At 37.3% G+C, this 15,950-nt stretch overlaps 1 protein-coding gene across 4 annotated transcripts in view; it reads left to right on the top strand.

The window, feature by feature from the left end:
* The window catches only part of AKAP7 (A-kinase anchoring protein 7), an 89,820-nt gene extending 83,302 nt beyond the window's left edge, over positions 1-6,518 (top strand). For 2 of the 4 annotated variants that reach the window (XM_062572541.1, XM_062572542.1), the window contains exon 8: positions 4,187-4,994. In XM_062572541.1, the coding sequence (XP_062428525.1) occupies positions 4,187-4,389 (203 nt within the window). In that variant the 3' untranslated portion in view covers positions 4,390-4,994. Of the gene's footprint in view, positions 1-4,186; positions 4,995-5,143 lie in introns of those variants that run through there. The other 2 variants (XR_009957940.1, XM_062572543.1) reach the window with 2 other exon arrangements.
* Positions 6,519-15,950: the final 9,432 nt, after the last annotated feature.

The raw sequence follows: 15,950 nt of genomic DNA, 5'->3' as shown, positions 1-15,950 counted from the left end.
GTATCTTGGTGCAGAAAAAGAGGCACAGTGTAAGCAAAAAAAATGAAGTTTTCTAGCATTGAGAAGAAATTTGGAAAGAGCAAGGTTTTGAAAGATTGCCCGAGCCCCTTCTGGGTTTTTGTTTCTAGATTTTGTAAAAACAGTGTTAGGAAATTGATGAACTAAAGTGAAGATAGAGTCATGTCTGTTACCACAGCACTCCCCAAAGCACTGTCTGTAACCTCTGCTTTCAGAATATACTTTCCAACTGCTCTTACTCACCCATTCAAAATACCAAGAGTCTCCTTTATACTTTGCCCCACACTGGCATCGTTTTGTTGTGATGAAAGTTTGTTGGGAGCAATAGTAACATCCTAACACCCATTATAATGAGGCCATGAAACAAGAATTGCAGAAGTCTCTCTTAGAAGTGTGCCTGGTAAAAGATAATAGAACTTGCTTTTCCTGTAAAAGCTATGTACAGTTAAGAAATGGACGGGTAATGTAAATAGGAGAGGCATCCAACTAACAGTCCTTGCTCTTTCCAAATCTGAGTTATCCACCTGAATTCTAAAAGAGGCTGTACCAGGACCAGGAAGAGGCTGTACCAGCATCACCAGATTTCCAGTGTAGTATTTCAAAATCCAGATCAATCTCACCTGTAAAGTGTAAGGGAGTGAATTGCAGTATAGACCCATCCCAGAGAGATACAACAATGAATCTGAATCCAAACTTAGTTCAGGTTTCAGGGATCTGATTCATGTTCGTAACTAATAGCAGCATACTGGAAGATTATAAATCGCCTTTTGAATAATTGTCTGCATTTGATAATTCCATTTTGAAAAAAAATGTGGGCACTTCAGGACAACAAGTACGCTTCAGTTCCACTAGATAATAAAAAGCACTACTTAGCATGAATGCATTGAGATCTATTCACATAGCGTGAATTTGTTTTCATCTTTTGAAAATTTTAGAATTCTGGGATAAACAAAATGAAAGACTTTTTTCTTTTCTATTCTGAGCCACAAGCAGGACAAGGTAGTGGAAATTTTTTATTCACAGGCACGAAAGTAAGGTATTGGCACAATCTGTACTAATAGACATACTATAGATGCAAATACAGTGCACGTGACATCTCTATTCCCTTTCTCAGAGCAGAGTTTACAGAGTAGTTCTGAATTTTTTCAACCTCCATTTTTAATCTGAAGCATCTCTATCTACTATGGCTTTTTACTGGTATTCTGATAATTCCTATAATGTAGGATAGTCTACACAAAAAAATGTCTGTCTGCTGCAAAGGAATTATATGTCTAAGAAGCAGGCAAGCAGCAGCATGGGGAGAGAGATATAGACAGGACATATATGCTGAATATTTAAGTAAGTATAGATGATTAATATCTGTTATTTTTATCTGGCCTATTTCTTTTTTGTCAGCAGTGATGAATAAGAATGATGCTACAGTAATGTACAGTTGTTTTGCCAATATAACATTACACAGAAGTGCTATTTAGGAAGTCTGAGAATATAAACAGAGTATGAGTGAGTCATATAGCCAGTCCACCAAAGTGGCTGGACGGATATATCCAGCGGTGTTCTTCATACAGGGATCTACATTTTTTCATGTTCACATGCAGAACCAATGTAAGTCTTCCCAGTTATAAGGCAGAACTTAAGAGGTACTACAGACTTCAGAATGTTGGTGAGCCATGCGTGTCTCACAACATGAAAAAAAGGACTTCTTTTATAGCTATATAAATTTTTCTTTAATAAGGCTCTTCATTTTAAGTAGTCTATAATTTTTTTCATGCTTGGGAAATTACTTATTCAGCAAACTGTCTACTTAATGTGAATATTTTAAATGCGATAACAGGTGTACGGATTTTATACACAAATGACTTAATTGATGTTTTATAAGAATGCAGAAGATACTTCTGAGAGAAGAGCTTTATCCTTTTTCACGATGTAGAATAATACACAATGTTCTGCAAGTAAAATGACATTCTGAATAAGTATAATCACTACCTTTTTGTGATATCTGGAGGCCTCTGTGACTGATTAGTTATAGTCTGCATATTAATTACTAAAGGGTCAAGCATTAGCATTGCTGAGTGCCTTATATTCCACTGATCTTATTCAGAGTTACATGTACAGCTCATTTGAGCTGTGTGAATAACAATTTCTTTGGTTCACTGGCAATTCTGAAAAATAAGAAACTCTTCAACTGGAAACCATTATGAGGTTTGTTTTTTTCTTCTATTGAATAAATACACTGGGACAAACCAAGATACTTTATTTCAGTTGTGAGTGTCTTTAATAAAAGCAAAGACAAAATTGGAATCAAAGGGTTATGTTCACAGGAGGATGTGGAATCAACTCCTAAAAGCTGGGAGGAAATGCTGCTCGTACATATCTCATGTCTCCTAAGATATAAGAGCATAAATTAAGTCCCTTCTCTGAAGAAGATAAAGGATAGACTTAAACCTGGGATTTGCAGATAGTAGAGAAACATGGTAAACAGCGGACAAAAAGGCACATAGGCACATAGCTGATTGAATAGCTTTGGGAATAGTGTCTACATCTCCCTCTGATTCATGTAAGAATCTGCAATGTTTTGTCTTGGAAATGCTAGATTTCTTTTCAATATTTTCTGTTATTTTTTAATTTTGGTTTAACCGAAAACGATTTCAAAAATGCATTTTCAGTGTTTTTCAGATTTTTTTCCCAAATATTTTCCAGAATATGAAACACTTTACTCAGGTGTACTCTAATTACATCTTCAGTTCAAAAATACAGTTCTTTCTATTCCACTGTAATAGGTCTGTAGAGGACTAGAACTGAAAGAGTTTAGTCTGCCTTGCTGTTCCAGAATAGGATACTCTTACTTGCTCTGCTGTCCCTCTCCCTCTCCCTCTCCCTCTCTGGGTTGAAAACTGAACATGAATTACATTCTGTCTGTGAAATCACTTTACAGATTGTACAAACCACTAGGAAGATTAATGCAAGTCTTTTATAACTATAATCTATGTGCTGCAAATGAATAAATTTATATATACGAAAAAGAGCAAATTTAGATAATTAAGCAGTACAAAGCTTTGTGCTAGGAACATACAATAGTATCTGTTTCACCAAATGTGCGTGACTAAGCAGTGTCTCGTTGCATGTTACAGAATGCCAGCTACAGAAGGGGACATTAAAAGTATGACCTCTAAATATATATGGAGAGAAACAGTTAGTTATCAAGTGCAAGAAATTGCAAAGCTTCAAGTGCAAATTTTATGACTAGTGGAAATGAGGCCCTAAAAGCTGAGCTGCACGTGAAGTCATGCAGACAACAAAGTATGCTTTTCCTGGCTTATATTGTTCATGAAAGGAGGATGCTGTAGCAGGCTGTATAATTTATTAGGAAACTGATTTAAGGAAGAATACGATATCTAGATATATTGAATGATATATAAGAATCCTCATTATTTGTACAGTTATTTAGTTATGTATGTTTACTTCTGTAAACTCTGAACAAAGCAGTGATATGCCAGCCTCTTACTTTTATCAGCATGTACCTATGAATAGACTTTAGGCATTTATATTCCTTCCATATCAGAGTATAAGGTTAGAACACAGAGGGGAGAGGGGGCTGGAGTACATGGCTTTTCCAAATTCAGTATTTTGATTAAAAATTTCTAACCTGCTCTTAAACAGATTTTTTTAGCCATGTTTTTTTTTTCCTGTGAGAAGTTCTTAAATTACAAACAATAAATAGGTAGAGGATTGTAGATTTATTAAGCAAAATCACAAAACAAGAGCAGCTAGATTTAAGAATGTTACTAAAATGTAAGTTCATTGTTTGTCATATTCTTCATCTTTGCCTAGATGGAACAAATTATTGTTGACCAGAAAAAATGAAATTAGCGCACTCCTCCAGCAGTTTAAGTGGGTGCTTATGTCAGCCAATGGGTTATTAAAGTGTTATATTACAGATGAGAAATGAAATACTTTCAGTCTGATACACTGTATCTACATCTTCATAAATCACTTTTGGTTCACAGCTTGTGAAGGGGGAAATTATTTTTGCAATTAGGAAAAGGCAGACTTAAATCCAGCTAATTACTTAAAGCCTAGATGTCCATCTCAGCCAGAGGCTCAGGATACAATTATGGCTGCTGTCTTTCCTCGGCAATGAATTCCTTCTCTTGTCTGTTGTGACACATAGGTGAAAAACATGCAGCAGAGCCAGATGATGCAGAGCTGGTGAGCCTCAGCAAAAGGCTGGTGGAGAATGCAGTGCTCAAGGCTGTACAACAATATTTAGAAGAAACTCAAAACAAAAACAAACAGACTGATGGAAGCCCTGTGAAAACTGAAGAAGCAGCTGGTGGCAGTAAGAACGAAAATGACAATGATAACAGCAAGTGAACGCTGTGCAAAAGCCCAGGAGCAAATAGCCTACCAAGAATAACCACAAAAACATGTTCCAGCTCCCTGCTGCAATTTGCTAAGTGGTGCTGGCTGACAGGCATTCTGCTTTGTGAGTTTCTTATCAAAAGTTTGTTCTGAACCGAAGGACGCTGCCTACCAGTTTAATTAAAGTGTTTGCATTGCTGAAAATCTGTTGAACGCTGGGGGAGATGAATGGTGGAAAAAGATGAGAATGGTGAAACGGACAGCTCCAGTGTTCACTGGCTCTTACTACTGAGTCTCTTCCTTGCTTTTGGAGAGAAATCGAACCCTTCGTGTTTGCCTTTGGACTGTAATGGCCATGGAAGAGGCCTTGCCATAAGTGGAAACAATGTCGTTTGCGTTGTTTGGCACTGCCACAGGGCTGCTCACTCAGTGTGAGAGCACATTCTGTTTCAAAGTCAACAGCAGTCAATCCTAAGCTAAAAATTACCACTACAGATATTCACCGCAGATACTATTACACAGTATGTAATATAGCAGGAGTTTCTCTTAAATGTGACACTGTACTGTTCTTTACTTTTTGGTAACATTTGTTCAAATAAATTATATTTTTTGACAAACTATGACATTTTTATACATAATAAATGTGGGCAAAATTCTTAGCAATTAATATTGTCCAGAACAGATACGTTCTCTTTATATCCATACAGTAATGCTTCTAAATCACATTAGTTATTATAAAATGTATTATATTGTTCTTTTCCTCTAGGAAAGAATCATGAAGCAGATTTAGTAAAGGAAGCTTTGCACAGAGAAACACAGGCCCTGTTATCCAAAGTGAATCAGATAAAGAAGCTGTTATCCAGTTCTGAGATCCGCATGAAAATTAGCAAAGAACTATTTGAAGACAGGCACAACTATACCAATAAAGGGAAAAGTTGCATTGACTCTTGATCTACAAATGCATGATTGTAAATTACTGTGGTGTAAAATGTCATCAGGCTGTTTAAAGACAAGAAAGAAATTTTCTTTCCTCTGTTTCTTTTTTACTGAAAATATAAATGGGTGTAAATGGTTCATGAGATATAATAGTGAAATACTTGCACAAAAGGACTGTATTTCATAATGATGAACTACAGCCACTCCTCAGCACAGCATTGAAATGTGCTTAAATGTGCAGGTATACGTCATGATTCCAAAGTGGAAAAATACTGGCTTCAAGTAAATCTGAGCAAAGACTGTGCCCTTCCTTTATCACTGCAAATAACTCAGATTTTTCTCACTGATTATTTCTGTAGCAATGACACACATATATTTAAAAAATTGATACTTTTAAATACTTTAAAATGTATATTTGAGAAAAGCTCTTTTAATTATCTGCCTTTTGTATATGTACTGACATTTTGATTTAGCACTGTCTGGTTTTTATTTTTGTTTTTAAACAGCAGTTGAATACATGTATAGATACTGATGTGTAGTTTCTGTTTACATTAAAGCAAGAATGTTTAAATTTTTCAAATGAGCTTCTGGCTGCGTTAATCTCAATGGCAAAACTCTTATTGGCTTTAATGGAGTCAGGTTGCTGCCTCAAGATTTCTCATGAAAGTAATATTCCTTAGAATGATATTTGCCTTTTCATTTTTGTTGAAAAATGGTGGGTTTTATCTTTTGCTTTTGATGTTTCCTCCATCTCTATCTTCTGCTGCCTGAGGTGGGGTCTCAGCTTGCATTAATTCTTCCCCTCACACACCTGCAGGAGTCAGTGACGCTTTGGATGCACAACCCTGCAGGACAGTGACAAGTATTGGGCAGTGCAGTCCAGTACTTGTTCACTTGCACTCCTTATAAACATTTGTTTAAAATTGCCTAACTGTAAAAGCTGTATAATATATGTTGTGAGGTATCAAATTTGGACTATTAGAAAAGCTATGTGCATATTCTTCATTGGTTTTAAGCGCTGGTCATTTATCTCAAGCTTCATACTTACAATTTTTTCTCAATATATAACAGTATATCGTGAAATGCATCTCATACATTTCTGAGTCCACGTTCCTAATAAAGATTTTTTTATTTGCACTATTTGTATGTTTTCACCCCTCTCCAAATGGATTTTAATAAAATGAAGTACTTTGCAAGTAACAAAATTGACTGGAACAGTGTTTGTATAAATCACTCCATTAAATTGACTATGGGTTTTGTGCCAAGATACTGATCTGGAACTTGGGTGCTGAAATCATGTGCATGAATTCATGCAGATAAGCTAGTCCAAAGTCATTATTGTTTTAAGAAAGTCACCAGTTAGCACATTCCCTTAGCACATTCCCTCCTATCATTGAAAGGTTCCCCAAGTAAAAATTTTTAATGACCAAAATTTGAAACTATTCAGAGATTGATTTACAGTCTGGGTTGTAAGATTTTAGAAAGAAGTTACTAGTACAGCTTGCTACGGTCCATACCCACCCTTCAGCCTTTAAATTGAGTTTGACTTTAGGAATTAACCTCAGATTTGGTGTAGAAGAAAAATATTTGTTGGAATTTGTCATCGTTACGGGAGACAGAAATCCAGACTTTCACAAACAAATCTGTAAATTCCTGCACAGTAGCCTCCACTCTCTACACGCAGTGTGTTCCCTTAGCCATAGGATGGCATATGGCCATAGGCAGAGGAGAGAAGCTGAAATTATTGTGTCCTTATATAAAGTAAGTAAGTTTCTTTTTCATGTCAAACATTACTCAGTACTTGTTCACTTAGAGATAACTATTCGTCATGATGTCAAGCAATTTAAATCCAATTTACAGATGACAGTACAAAAACAGACAATCAGATACAAAAACAGGAAAACGAGTTACTGCATTATCTCCAAATCTCAGGTTGTCATTTCCCTTTCTTCCATACAAGTCATTACCCTGAATAAGTACCTGTTTTCATTATCCAGCTCATAACAGTCATAATGCACAAATTGCAATTAAAGCCATAGAAATTAATCACTAAATTTATGTGCAGACACTTTAATAGGTGACATGATCAGGCTCTAGTCGTTCACAGTTCTGGCTGAAAAGCATCCAGCTGCCTGGACACATGGAGAGGGACTTAGCAGCCTGAACAAAGGCATCTAGTACTATTTGAGATGCCCTAAAGTATCTGACTACCACATAGGCCTGACAAAAAATGACAGAAACCATACAGGAGACACATTGTTCTGGATCAGACACTGCAGGCTAGGGAATACCCCAGAGCCTCTAAAAAGATACTAGATGCATAGGTTCAGTTTAAGCAACTGAATATCACCCTTGGTTTTTTGATATTTTGAGCCATGAAAATCAATGAGACTTCTGTCTCCAAAGCATTCAGCTTCTTTCAAAGTGCCTTAATTTCTGGTTTTGACATGGCATCACTACTAATTAACTCAAAATTGACCGTGGAATCAGCTACAATAAATCCTCTATCTAGATTCATACTCTTATGATAACCCTTCTTCCTTGCTCTATTTTGCTGTCTCTGGCAGTGTGCAGAGAGAATACCTAGCATATAAAGAAGCCAGAATAAGTCTGGCTACCAAATTAAAGCATGAAACTATTGTATGGAGAGGTGAAATGAGCTCTTGAGAATGCAGGTACACAGAAACTAAACCTAATGTAGAAAGGTGTGAAGCTCTGAGCAGCACACACCAAAACTAGTATGTTGCCTTCTCACAAGACGTTGTCAGACAACAACTCATGTTTTAATTAAGCAGTCCTTTTGGGGAATGTCTTGAGGTAGTGATGCACAAGTTGGGAAAGTGTTGGCGTTTAAAGCAGATAGCAAGAGTTTGTTCAGGTTTTGTTTTTAGTTCTGCCTTCTAGCTCACTCATATTCAGAGTAGGAGTGCCTTCTACTCACTCATACAGAGTATTTCTACACTGTTGATCATGCAAAAAGCAGTAGCTCATCTTCCAGAAGCAGTCTAACTGGAACCCTTTGAACGGCACTGACCCATCTGAGAAACTTTTTGAAATCTACACTCAGTCTGTATATAGGTTTCAAAAGTTGCAGAAGACATACATTTGCTACCTAAGCACCCCTTGCCATACATTGTCTGCTATGTTGAGATGTGCACTCGAGGTGTTCAGAAGTTGAGAGAATAACCAGAGAAATCTGTAAATTCCAGTAAGTCTTGACCAGCAGACACTGTACTTCTGTATTGACTGAAGTTGATACAAATCTAAAAAGGGGTTGGGACTTAAGGTCAAATCCAGATATTGTATATCCGCATATACAGGTATTGATATGCACGCTGGGCAATACCCTCAATCAATAAATAATTCTACTGAAATAAGTATGATGCCTTGAGCAGTAAAATATCATTTAATGTCAAGATTGGAAGTTAGACTTCAAGAGTCTTCATGTTCTGTATACAGAAGTTTCTGATTATCACTGCACACACTTTCTGTGTACTATTTTATCCTAAAGGCCAAGTGAATCCCCATCACGGATCAAAGTGTATCAGCCATGCTGTATCAAGAATGATACAATTTGATTTTCATGGCAATCTAGACTGGAATTCCAGTTTTATAAAGATCTTGAGATACATCTTGAGATACATCAGCTGCTTGCTGATTTATGTGATCAGCAAGTAGGAAAAATAGGTGAGAAATAACAAAATCATTGCATTCAGCAGATTTTGCAAGTTGAAGTTTAGTAGAAATACATGTCCACTTGTTATGTTCAACTACCTTGTAGAGTTCTTTAGTGAAATTAAGTGTAAATTGAAAAACTTTCATTGCAATGAATTACAGCCAACAAAATACAGTATCTGCAGAGCCAAATCCACTCCTAATGAAACCAAGGAATTAATTCAAACTCTACTGATTCCAGTGGAGACTGTTAGCCAGACACTTGAGGCTTGTTTAATTTTCTTTCTAGTGTGGGATTTTATTTTGTGTGTGAACTCTCTCAGTCTCTGTTAAACTTTTATTAATGTATTGTTTTAGATTTAAAAAATACGTGTCTGAATCGGTAATATAGCTTGGAGCAGTTTCTCTCTAGTGAGCTCTTTCAGAGGAGGGGGAAGGTTGTCACTGACTTCCCAAAGAAGACAATGTCTTTGCAGAGAAACTTCTGGTCTTACTCCATAGCATAAGAGTCCTCAGGAAGGCCACGTGGCTACTTGCTGAAGTTGTGATCTACAGATGACTACTGTCTGATTGTCAGACAGCTAAGGCTGTTTAAAAGCACTCAGCAAATACAGTTCCTGGTGGATAAGTCCTCCTAGAACCAAGATGGTAAGTGGTTAAGCTACATGATTAGTGGACGATCAGATAAAGCAACTGTTGCTTTAGCCTTACGAAAATTGTTCTGAGCCAAGGTCATGTAGTAATTTAATTTGTGAGCACCCTTTAGAATTTCAACTCTTCCATAAGGCTTCATGTAATGAGAAAGCATAATCATGGAGGCTGATAGGGACGGCCTTGGTCTTCAAAGGACTAATTAGTGCCATGCGATAATGTTCTGTAGAAATGAATAGCATTTTTTGTTTCAGTTAAGCAAAATTGGCATGATTTCAGAGGCAAGAAGTCATACCACTCTTTCAGAAAGGGAACTGTTTGAACCCGGGAAACAGGAGCATGTTAATGCTCACATGTGTTTTACTCCGCTGTTTCTTTGATCAGTACAACTGCTGTGTAAACCAGTTCTTACTGTGCACTCATCTTCTCATTTATATTCTGCTCATGGTAAGTCTTTATAATGAGAACATTTGTACTGAACGAAAATCAGTCCCGAGAGACGCCTGGCTGAGAAATAAAACATAATCACAGCAGAGCAATAATTAGAACAATACATAGCAAAACAAAAGGTGATATGTCTGCCATTTCTGGCATAGCAAAAGGGCCGCCCCAGCACTGATAGGCAAATGCTTTTACAGCAAGGGGCTGGAATTTGGCTGCTGTGACTGGTGGCACAATAAGACTCCCGGGTTCTGGTCTTTGCTCCAACTGCTGTTTATGTATGTGCTTTATTTAGTTCCTCTCGGATGCAAAATGCAGTCTGGGACATGGAACTGTTTCTTCCAAGGGACTATCCTCATTACTGGAAAATAAAGTCCCCTTTCGGTTTTCGTGATTAAGGATTAAACCTATCAAAAATGGAGAATTGCAGTAGTTAAAAGGAATTGATTAAGAAATGAGACATGAGGATTTCAGCAAAAGCTTATTTGAAATAAAAGTTCTCCTTTCAGATAAGAAAGGAAGAGATGTTTGGGGTCAGGACTGATTCTATGGATCCTGCTTTGAGAACAAGATTACAATTTGAATTAAAGTCAGGGAAATTGTTACATTTTCAGTATCTTTTTTTTTTTCTTCTTTTTTTCCCCCAGCTGTACAGAGGACTTCAGAAACTGAAATACTCAGATGAAAAAAAACAGAAACTAATATAACTAACCTCCAGTCATAACTCAGACAACCAAAATATAACAGGAAAACAAAGCAAAGAAGAAATGCCAGCAGCTACTGGTAAATTTAGAATGTAGCAGCCAGTGTAAGACAGATTTAATAAGTGAAATGTTTAGAAGAATGAATAAATAAAAGTGGTAGTGTTCTCTGCATCAGGTCAGTCTGCTGGGCTACCACCTGTGTTTGTCACTCAGCTATTACTCTATGGGCAAATGTCACATTTTCCAGTCACATTTTCCAATCAAACACATTGGAGGTGAAAGGCAGAATGATCACGTTGCTGTGAATTATTGCTCTGGCAGAACACTGAAATAAAATGATACAGGAAATATTGCATAGTAGAGGTTAACTGAAAAGCAAGAACAAATCTCCCTTCTCTAAGAACAGATCTGTGAGTGAATGGTTACAAACAGCTGAATGCAATAACTGCAAGATCAAGCCACTTGGTGTGTTACTTTATGCTTGTAAAATGTATAAAATTGGTATACAAATCATGAGTAGAAGGAAGTGAAATGTGTATTCTTTGTACAGGTAACGTCAACAAACATACTAATTACCAAAACTGACCTACTGCAAAATTAGGCAGAATCACCAAGAAAGTATGGTAATTAGAAGCAGCTTTACCATTATGCTCTAAAATAAGATGTATCACTGCACCTGGATGGTTGTCTTGTTTACAGAATGATCGCTAGGAAAGGGCTGCAAAGACCAACATACTAAATGTTGTTAAACATTTAAACATGTAAACACTGGAAAGGTAAGAAGTAGTTTCAAAAGAGAACATTCAAAAAGAAAAGAACAGATCAGGTTTTGAGTAAGTTGAGGTATTCATAACTCTACCCTTGGTTTAGCTTCACTTGGCAGGTCAGGTCTCCAAAACGTATAGATCCACTCTGCTAAAACCAAAAAAAAATCTCTAAGGTGTTAATCAAGGAAGTACAAAACTGAAACTGCCTTTAGTAATAAATCCAGCAGATATACAGAAATCAATTAATTGTTCATAAATCTACCATTTATTATAAATGATATGGCATTTTCATTACATAGAAATTCTATATCTTTCTGTGCAGACATAGTAATAATTCTTCTAGAAATATAGGAAAGGGGATGAAATACATAGAACATCCACTTAATTTGAATTTCGAAAGACTTAAAGAAAGGAAATAAGATTATGCATCTTTTAAAGTGGCTAGAAATTAACTTAATTAGTTAAGTACTAGACACTTCCATTTTCAGTATGTGAGGATTTATTACTTTCAAAATAATATAGATTAAACACGTTACTGGACATCAATGGATTTAGTGAGTCACACAAAAGATATGCAAGGAGAAGCCACAAATCAATTTGTCTCGTTTTGTCTTGCTGCCATCATCTTAACTTCAGTCAATTAAAAGACTACTTTCATCTGTGTAAATGTGGAGAAGTTCCTTTGTAATTATTTATTGAGCCCTCAGCTCTTTTACTAGTGTGGCATTTCTGGACCGTTGATGGGAATTAATAATTTACATAAATTAATAATTTACAGTGGGGGGCCTGACTGGGTAACAGAGCCTGGAGGCCATGGGATCAAAGGGAAGATGATCTTCACTGTAGTCATTGAACTAACTTAGCAGGATCATGAAGAGAGAATAGAAGACCATATACGGAGAGTCTCCTGCCTTTGCGGAGAAAAGCAATATGGTCTAACAAGCTCAGTGGACAACCCACCCCACCAGCATGGGCAAATCTAGGCTGAGCAAGTAGGTCCTAACTCAAAAGGTGTTATGGCCTCTCTTTTGGGTTGGTTTGTTTGGACATCATTAGCTGGGCGGAAAGACATTCTGCAAACAGGACATACACATCTCAAAAGCAGAAAGCAATTATTTACTGCCTACCACGCAAAGATATCTAGGATTTGACGAATGAGTAAGATATACATTAGCATGTTCACCACCCCAAAGACTCTTTGCTTGCCAGGTGGGCATCTGACAGGAGAGGAAGACTCGGTCCCCATGGCTCCCGAGAATACATTCTCCATAGTGATAGGCTGCTGTTAGCCACCACCTTTGCCAGTGCTGGAGCACTGATTGCTCAACTCCGTGACACTATAGTTCCCAGCAAGGCTCTGTCTAGCCAGATCACGCTCCCTAATTTGTTCCACCCCCTTTTTTTCCTCTTACCATATTGGTATTTTTCCTCTTGGATTCATGATCTACTAACATTCCTATCTCAACTATCCAACCTCCACTTGAAGGGTTATATCTGTTATCTTTCTACAGATTGTCTCACAGCTCTTTTTCAGTGGTCTCAGTCAAAGTTGCACAGGAGGGCAATGTCAGAACAGGGCCTTGGCTTCTCAGTGCGAGGGCAGCTAAACCCCTAGCTGGATGGAGGCTCGCAGAAGGGGCTGCAGAGAGAGAGAGAAAAGGTTGCAGAGGATGGTCTGTCTTTGCAGTAAGCTAAACATTAAATTGCAGAAAGTGAAGAGAAACTGAGACATGACCTAGTCTGTTCTTCTGACCAAACGTGGGCAAAAATATGTGCAGAGACATCATAGAGTGGTGTAAATACTAAATAAAGCTACTTTGATCACATGAGGGCTTTGGGAAAGGCCTGCGAGTGCACAAACACCAGGTGATCCTGCAGGTTGGCTGTAAATGGCCTGTATCAGGCAGGATAGCTAAGTCCTGGCTGAACCGTTCCACTCAGAAAAGTAAGTGAAAACACTCATGCTGATGAACATGAACCATATCTGTACTGTGCACTTGGGAGCCTGCTCTCAGGTGTGGGCTTAGTGCATGTTCAGCTGATCCCTGACTAGGCCAAAGGAGCATGAGTTTGCAAGTCAGAAAGGAGCCATGGCCTGATTCATTTGGGATATTCCTGCCCTATATGACACCCATAGCCACAAGGCAATCAGAGATCTAGCTAGGTCCACAATTATAATGTGAGTTGTTCCTGATAGCAGCAGGCATTTCCATCTATTACTACATTAGCCTATGCTTGAGTGGGTTAATGTTACCTATTAATATTCCAGACTCAAACTGCCCTTCCCAGAATTAGAAAAATGCAAAAAAAAAAAAAAAAAAAAAAAAAAAAGACAAATGCAAAGAGAAGTTTCCTTTAGCCATGGCTGGTCCCAGCAGAAAGGTAAGGCACAATGGCGCAAGTGGGATATAGCCAAAATTATAAATGAGATTAATGAGATAATTGAGATATATGAATAAATGAGATAAATGTGATAATTAAACCTAGAGAAATGGATACAACACATACATAAAATCTCCCTTCCTAAGTCTTGGTATTGCATCTAGATTTTTTCTTCCCTGTTCCTCTGATGAGGGCTACATGGAGTCATGGAAATGCTCATGTTCAACAATTTTACATAATTCATCCTTGACTATCTGTATTATTTATGTTTGCAGGTTTGTGTAAGACCAATTTAAAAATAAACATGCGAGCCAAGCAGAGACCTTGCACAGTCTGGAACAAACATTGCAGTGACTAAACTGCACTTCCCCCAATACCAAAGAACCTTCGAATAATTTATCAACACTTACCTTGGAAATTGTACAAATAAATTAAGAAGTTTTCAAAAGAAACCATTTCCCAAAACAGAGAGAGATAAGCCTGCCAGTGAGTTAGCTGTTACACAGACATTTTTATGAGTGGTGTACCAGGACCGTGTGTACAGCACAGGCTGAAGACTCTCACCTTACAGCTTCTGTGGAAACTCATGCACGGTCACACATGAGCCCAGGTTCACATAATCCACTTTCTACTGCAGCTAGATGTCCACCCCAGATAAGGTACCCATATGTTTTGCTCACACAGGTGAACACCATAAGGTCTTCCACTCCACCTTCTGTTGCTTTACTGGAGAGAAAAAGAAGCTGGAATTGGTAGCACTCCTAAAACAAACCTGGGCTAGGAAAGATTGGTGAAACTGATTTCTAAGTAACCTTCATAGAGATCTTTCAACACTCAAATTTCTGTATTGAGAGAAAGGATGCAGAAGTCAAACTTGAATCTATGATAAAGGTTCTTTCCCTTCTTGATACATGCATATGGTTTATATTACACTGCATTGAGCATGAAATTAGAGCCTATTATTTCTTTGTTTCAGTGAATATATTTTTAAAAACAGTTGTTTATAGGCTGGAGTGCTGGCATGATGTGTAAAGTAGCCTCTTTTTTTTAATTCAGACTATTTAAGAGTCGTATTTAAAAACTGAAAATATTGCTATCTGACTGCGGTCAGCTCACCTAACGGTCTACAGAAGAAAAGTACCTAGGATGTGATACTTACTTACATTAACAGAAGTGAGAGCAGACTTAGGCCAACAGTGAATCCATTTGAAACTCCTTCTGAATCTGTAGGATAAACACACTCAAAGAATGGAAAAGTAGACCTGTGAACATATTTACAAATTAATTATACTAGTTACATTATTCCTTTTTATGGGTTCATAAATCATTATGCATGGAATTATGCATGAATAATCAGCCCAACTTCTACAATAAACAAAACATTAGAGGATCTTGACAGTTTGTTCAAGGAACTATTCTTTTTCTCTATTTTTCCCTGTTTCTCTGCTTACAGCATTTCAGAACAAAATGAAAGTAAGATACGTACTGACTTAACAGGCATTACACATAAATTGAAGTGAAAAAACACATTTTTTCAAACCCAAATTTTTCTCCTTATGTTTTACTTATGTGAACATAATCACTCAGTTACAGCAAAGATTCATTTCTTTGGCTTTGTAACAGTAGCCAGCAGAGGCTGCTTAAACAGAGGGAGCTGAGTTTTTTTCTTTTCACCTGGCAGAACCTCCCAGTTTCCAGCAATCAACTCTTTAGGGATTTTGTAAGTAGGAGCTTGTGTCTGTAACTGAAGACTTTGATTACCAGCCTGACTACCAAAAGCAAAAATGATTTCTAAAAGGCAGTGAAGAGACGTAAGAAGAAAATAAGAAGAGATAATTGGAGGCATAAGTAAATTAATAAGCTATGGAGAAACTCAGTCTATTTAACAGTAATGAATTACATATCGTTTGGCATAGTCCCAACTTCCAGAGAGTAAAGGTGGACTCCAAAATGCTGAAGGGTTGGCTTTGCTAATGTGTACTGCCATTATTAGCTATAAATCTCCACTCAGAGAGTG

The sequence above is a fragment of the Rhea pennata genome, chromosome 3 (assembly GCF_028389875.1).
Source record: "Rhea pennata isolate bPtePen1 chromosome 3, bPtePen1.pri, whole genome shotgun sequence".
Classification (NCBI taxonomy): Eukaryota; Metazoa; Chordata; class Aves; order Rheiformes; family Rheidae; genus Rhea; species Rhea pennata.
Note: the sequence above shows the minus strand (reverse complement) of the source record. Positions and strands in the feature narration are given on the sequence as shown.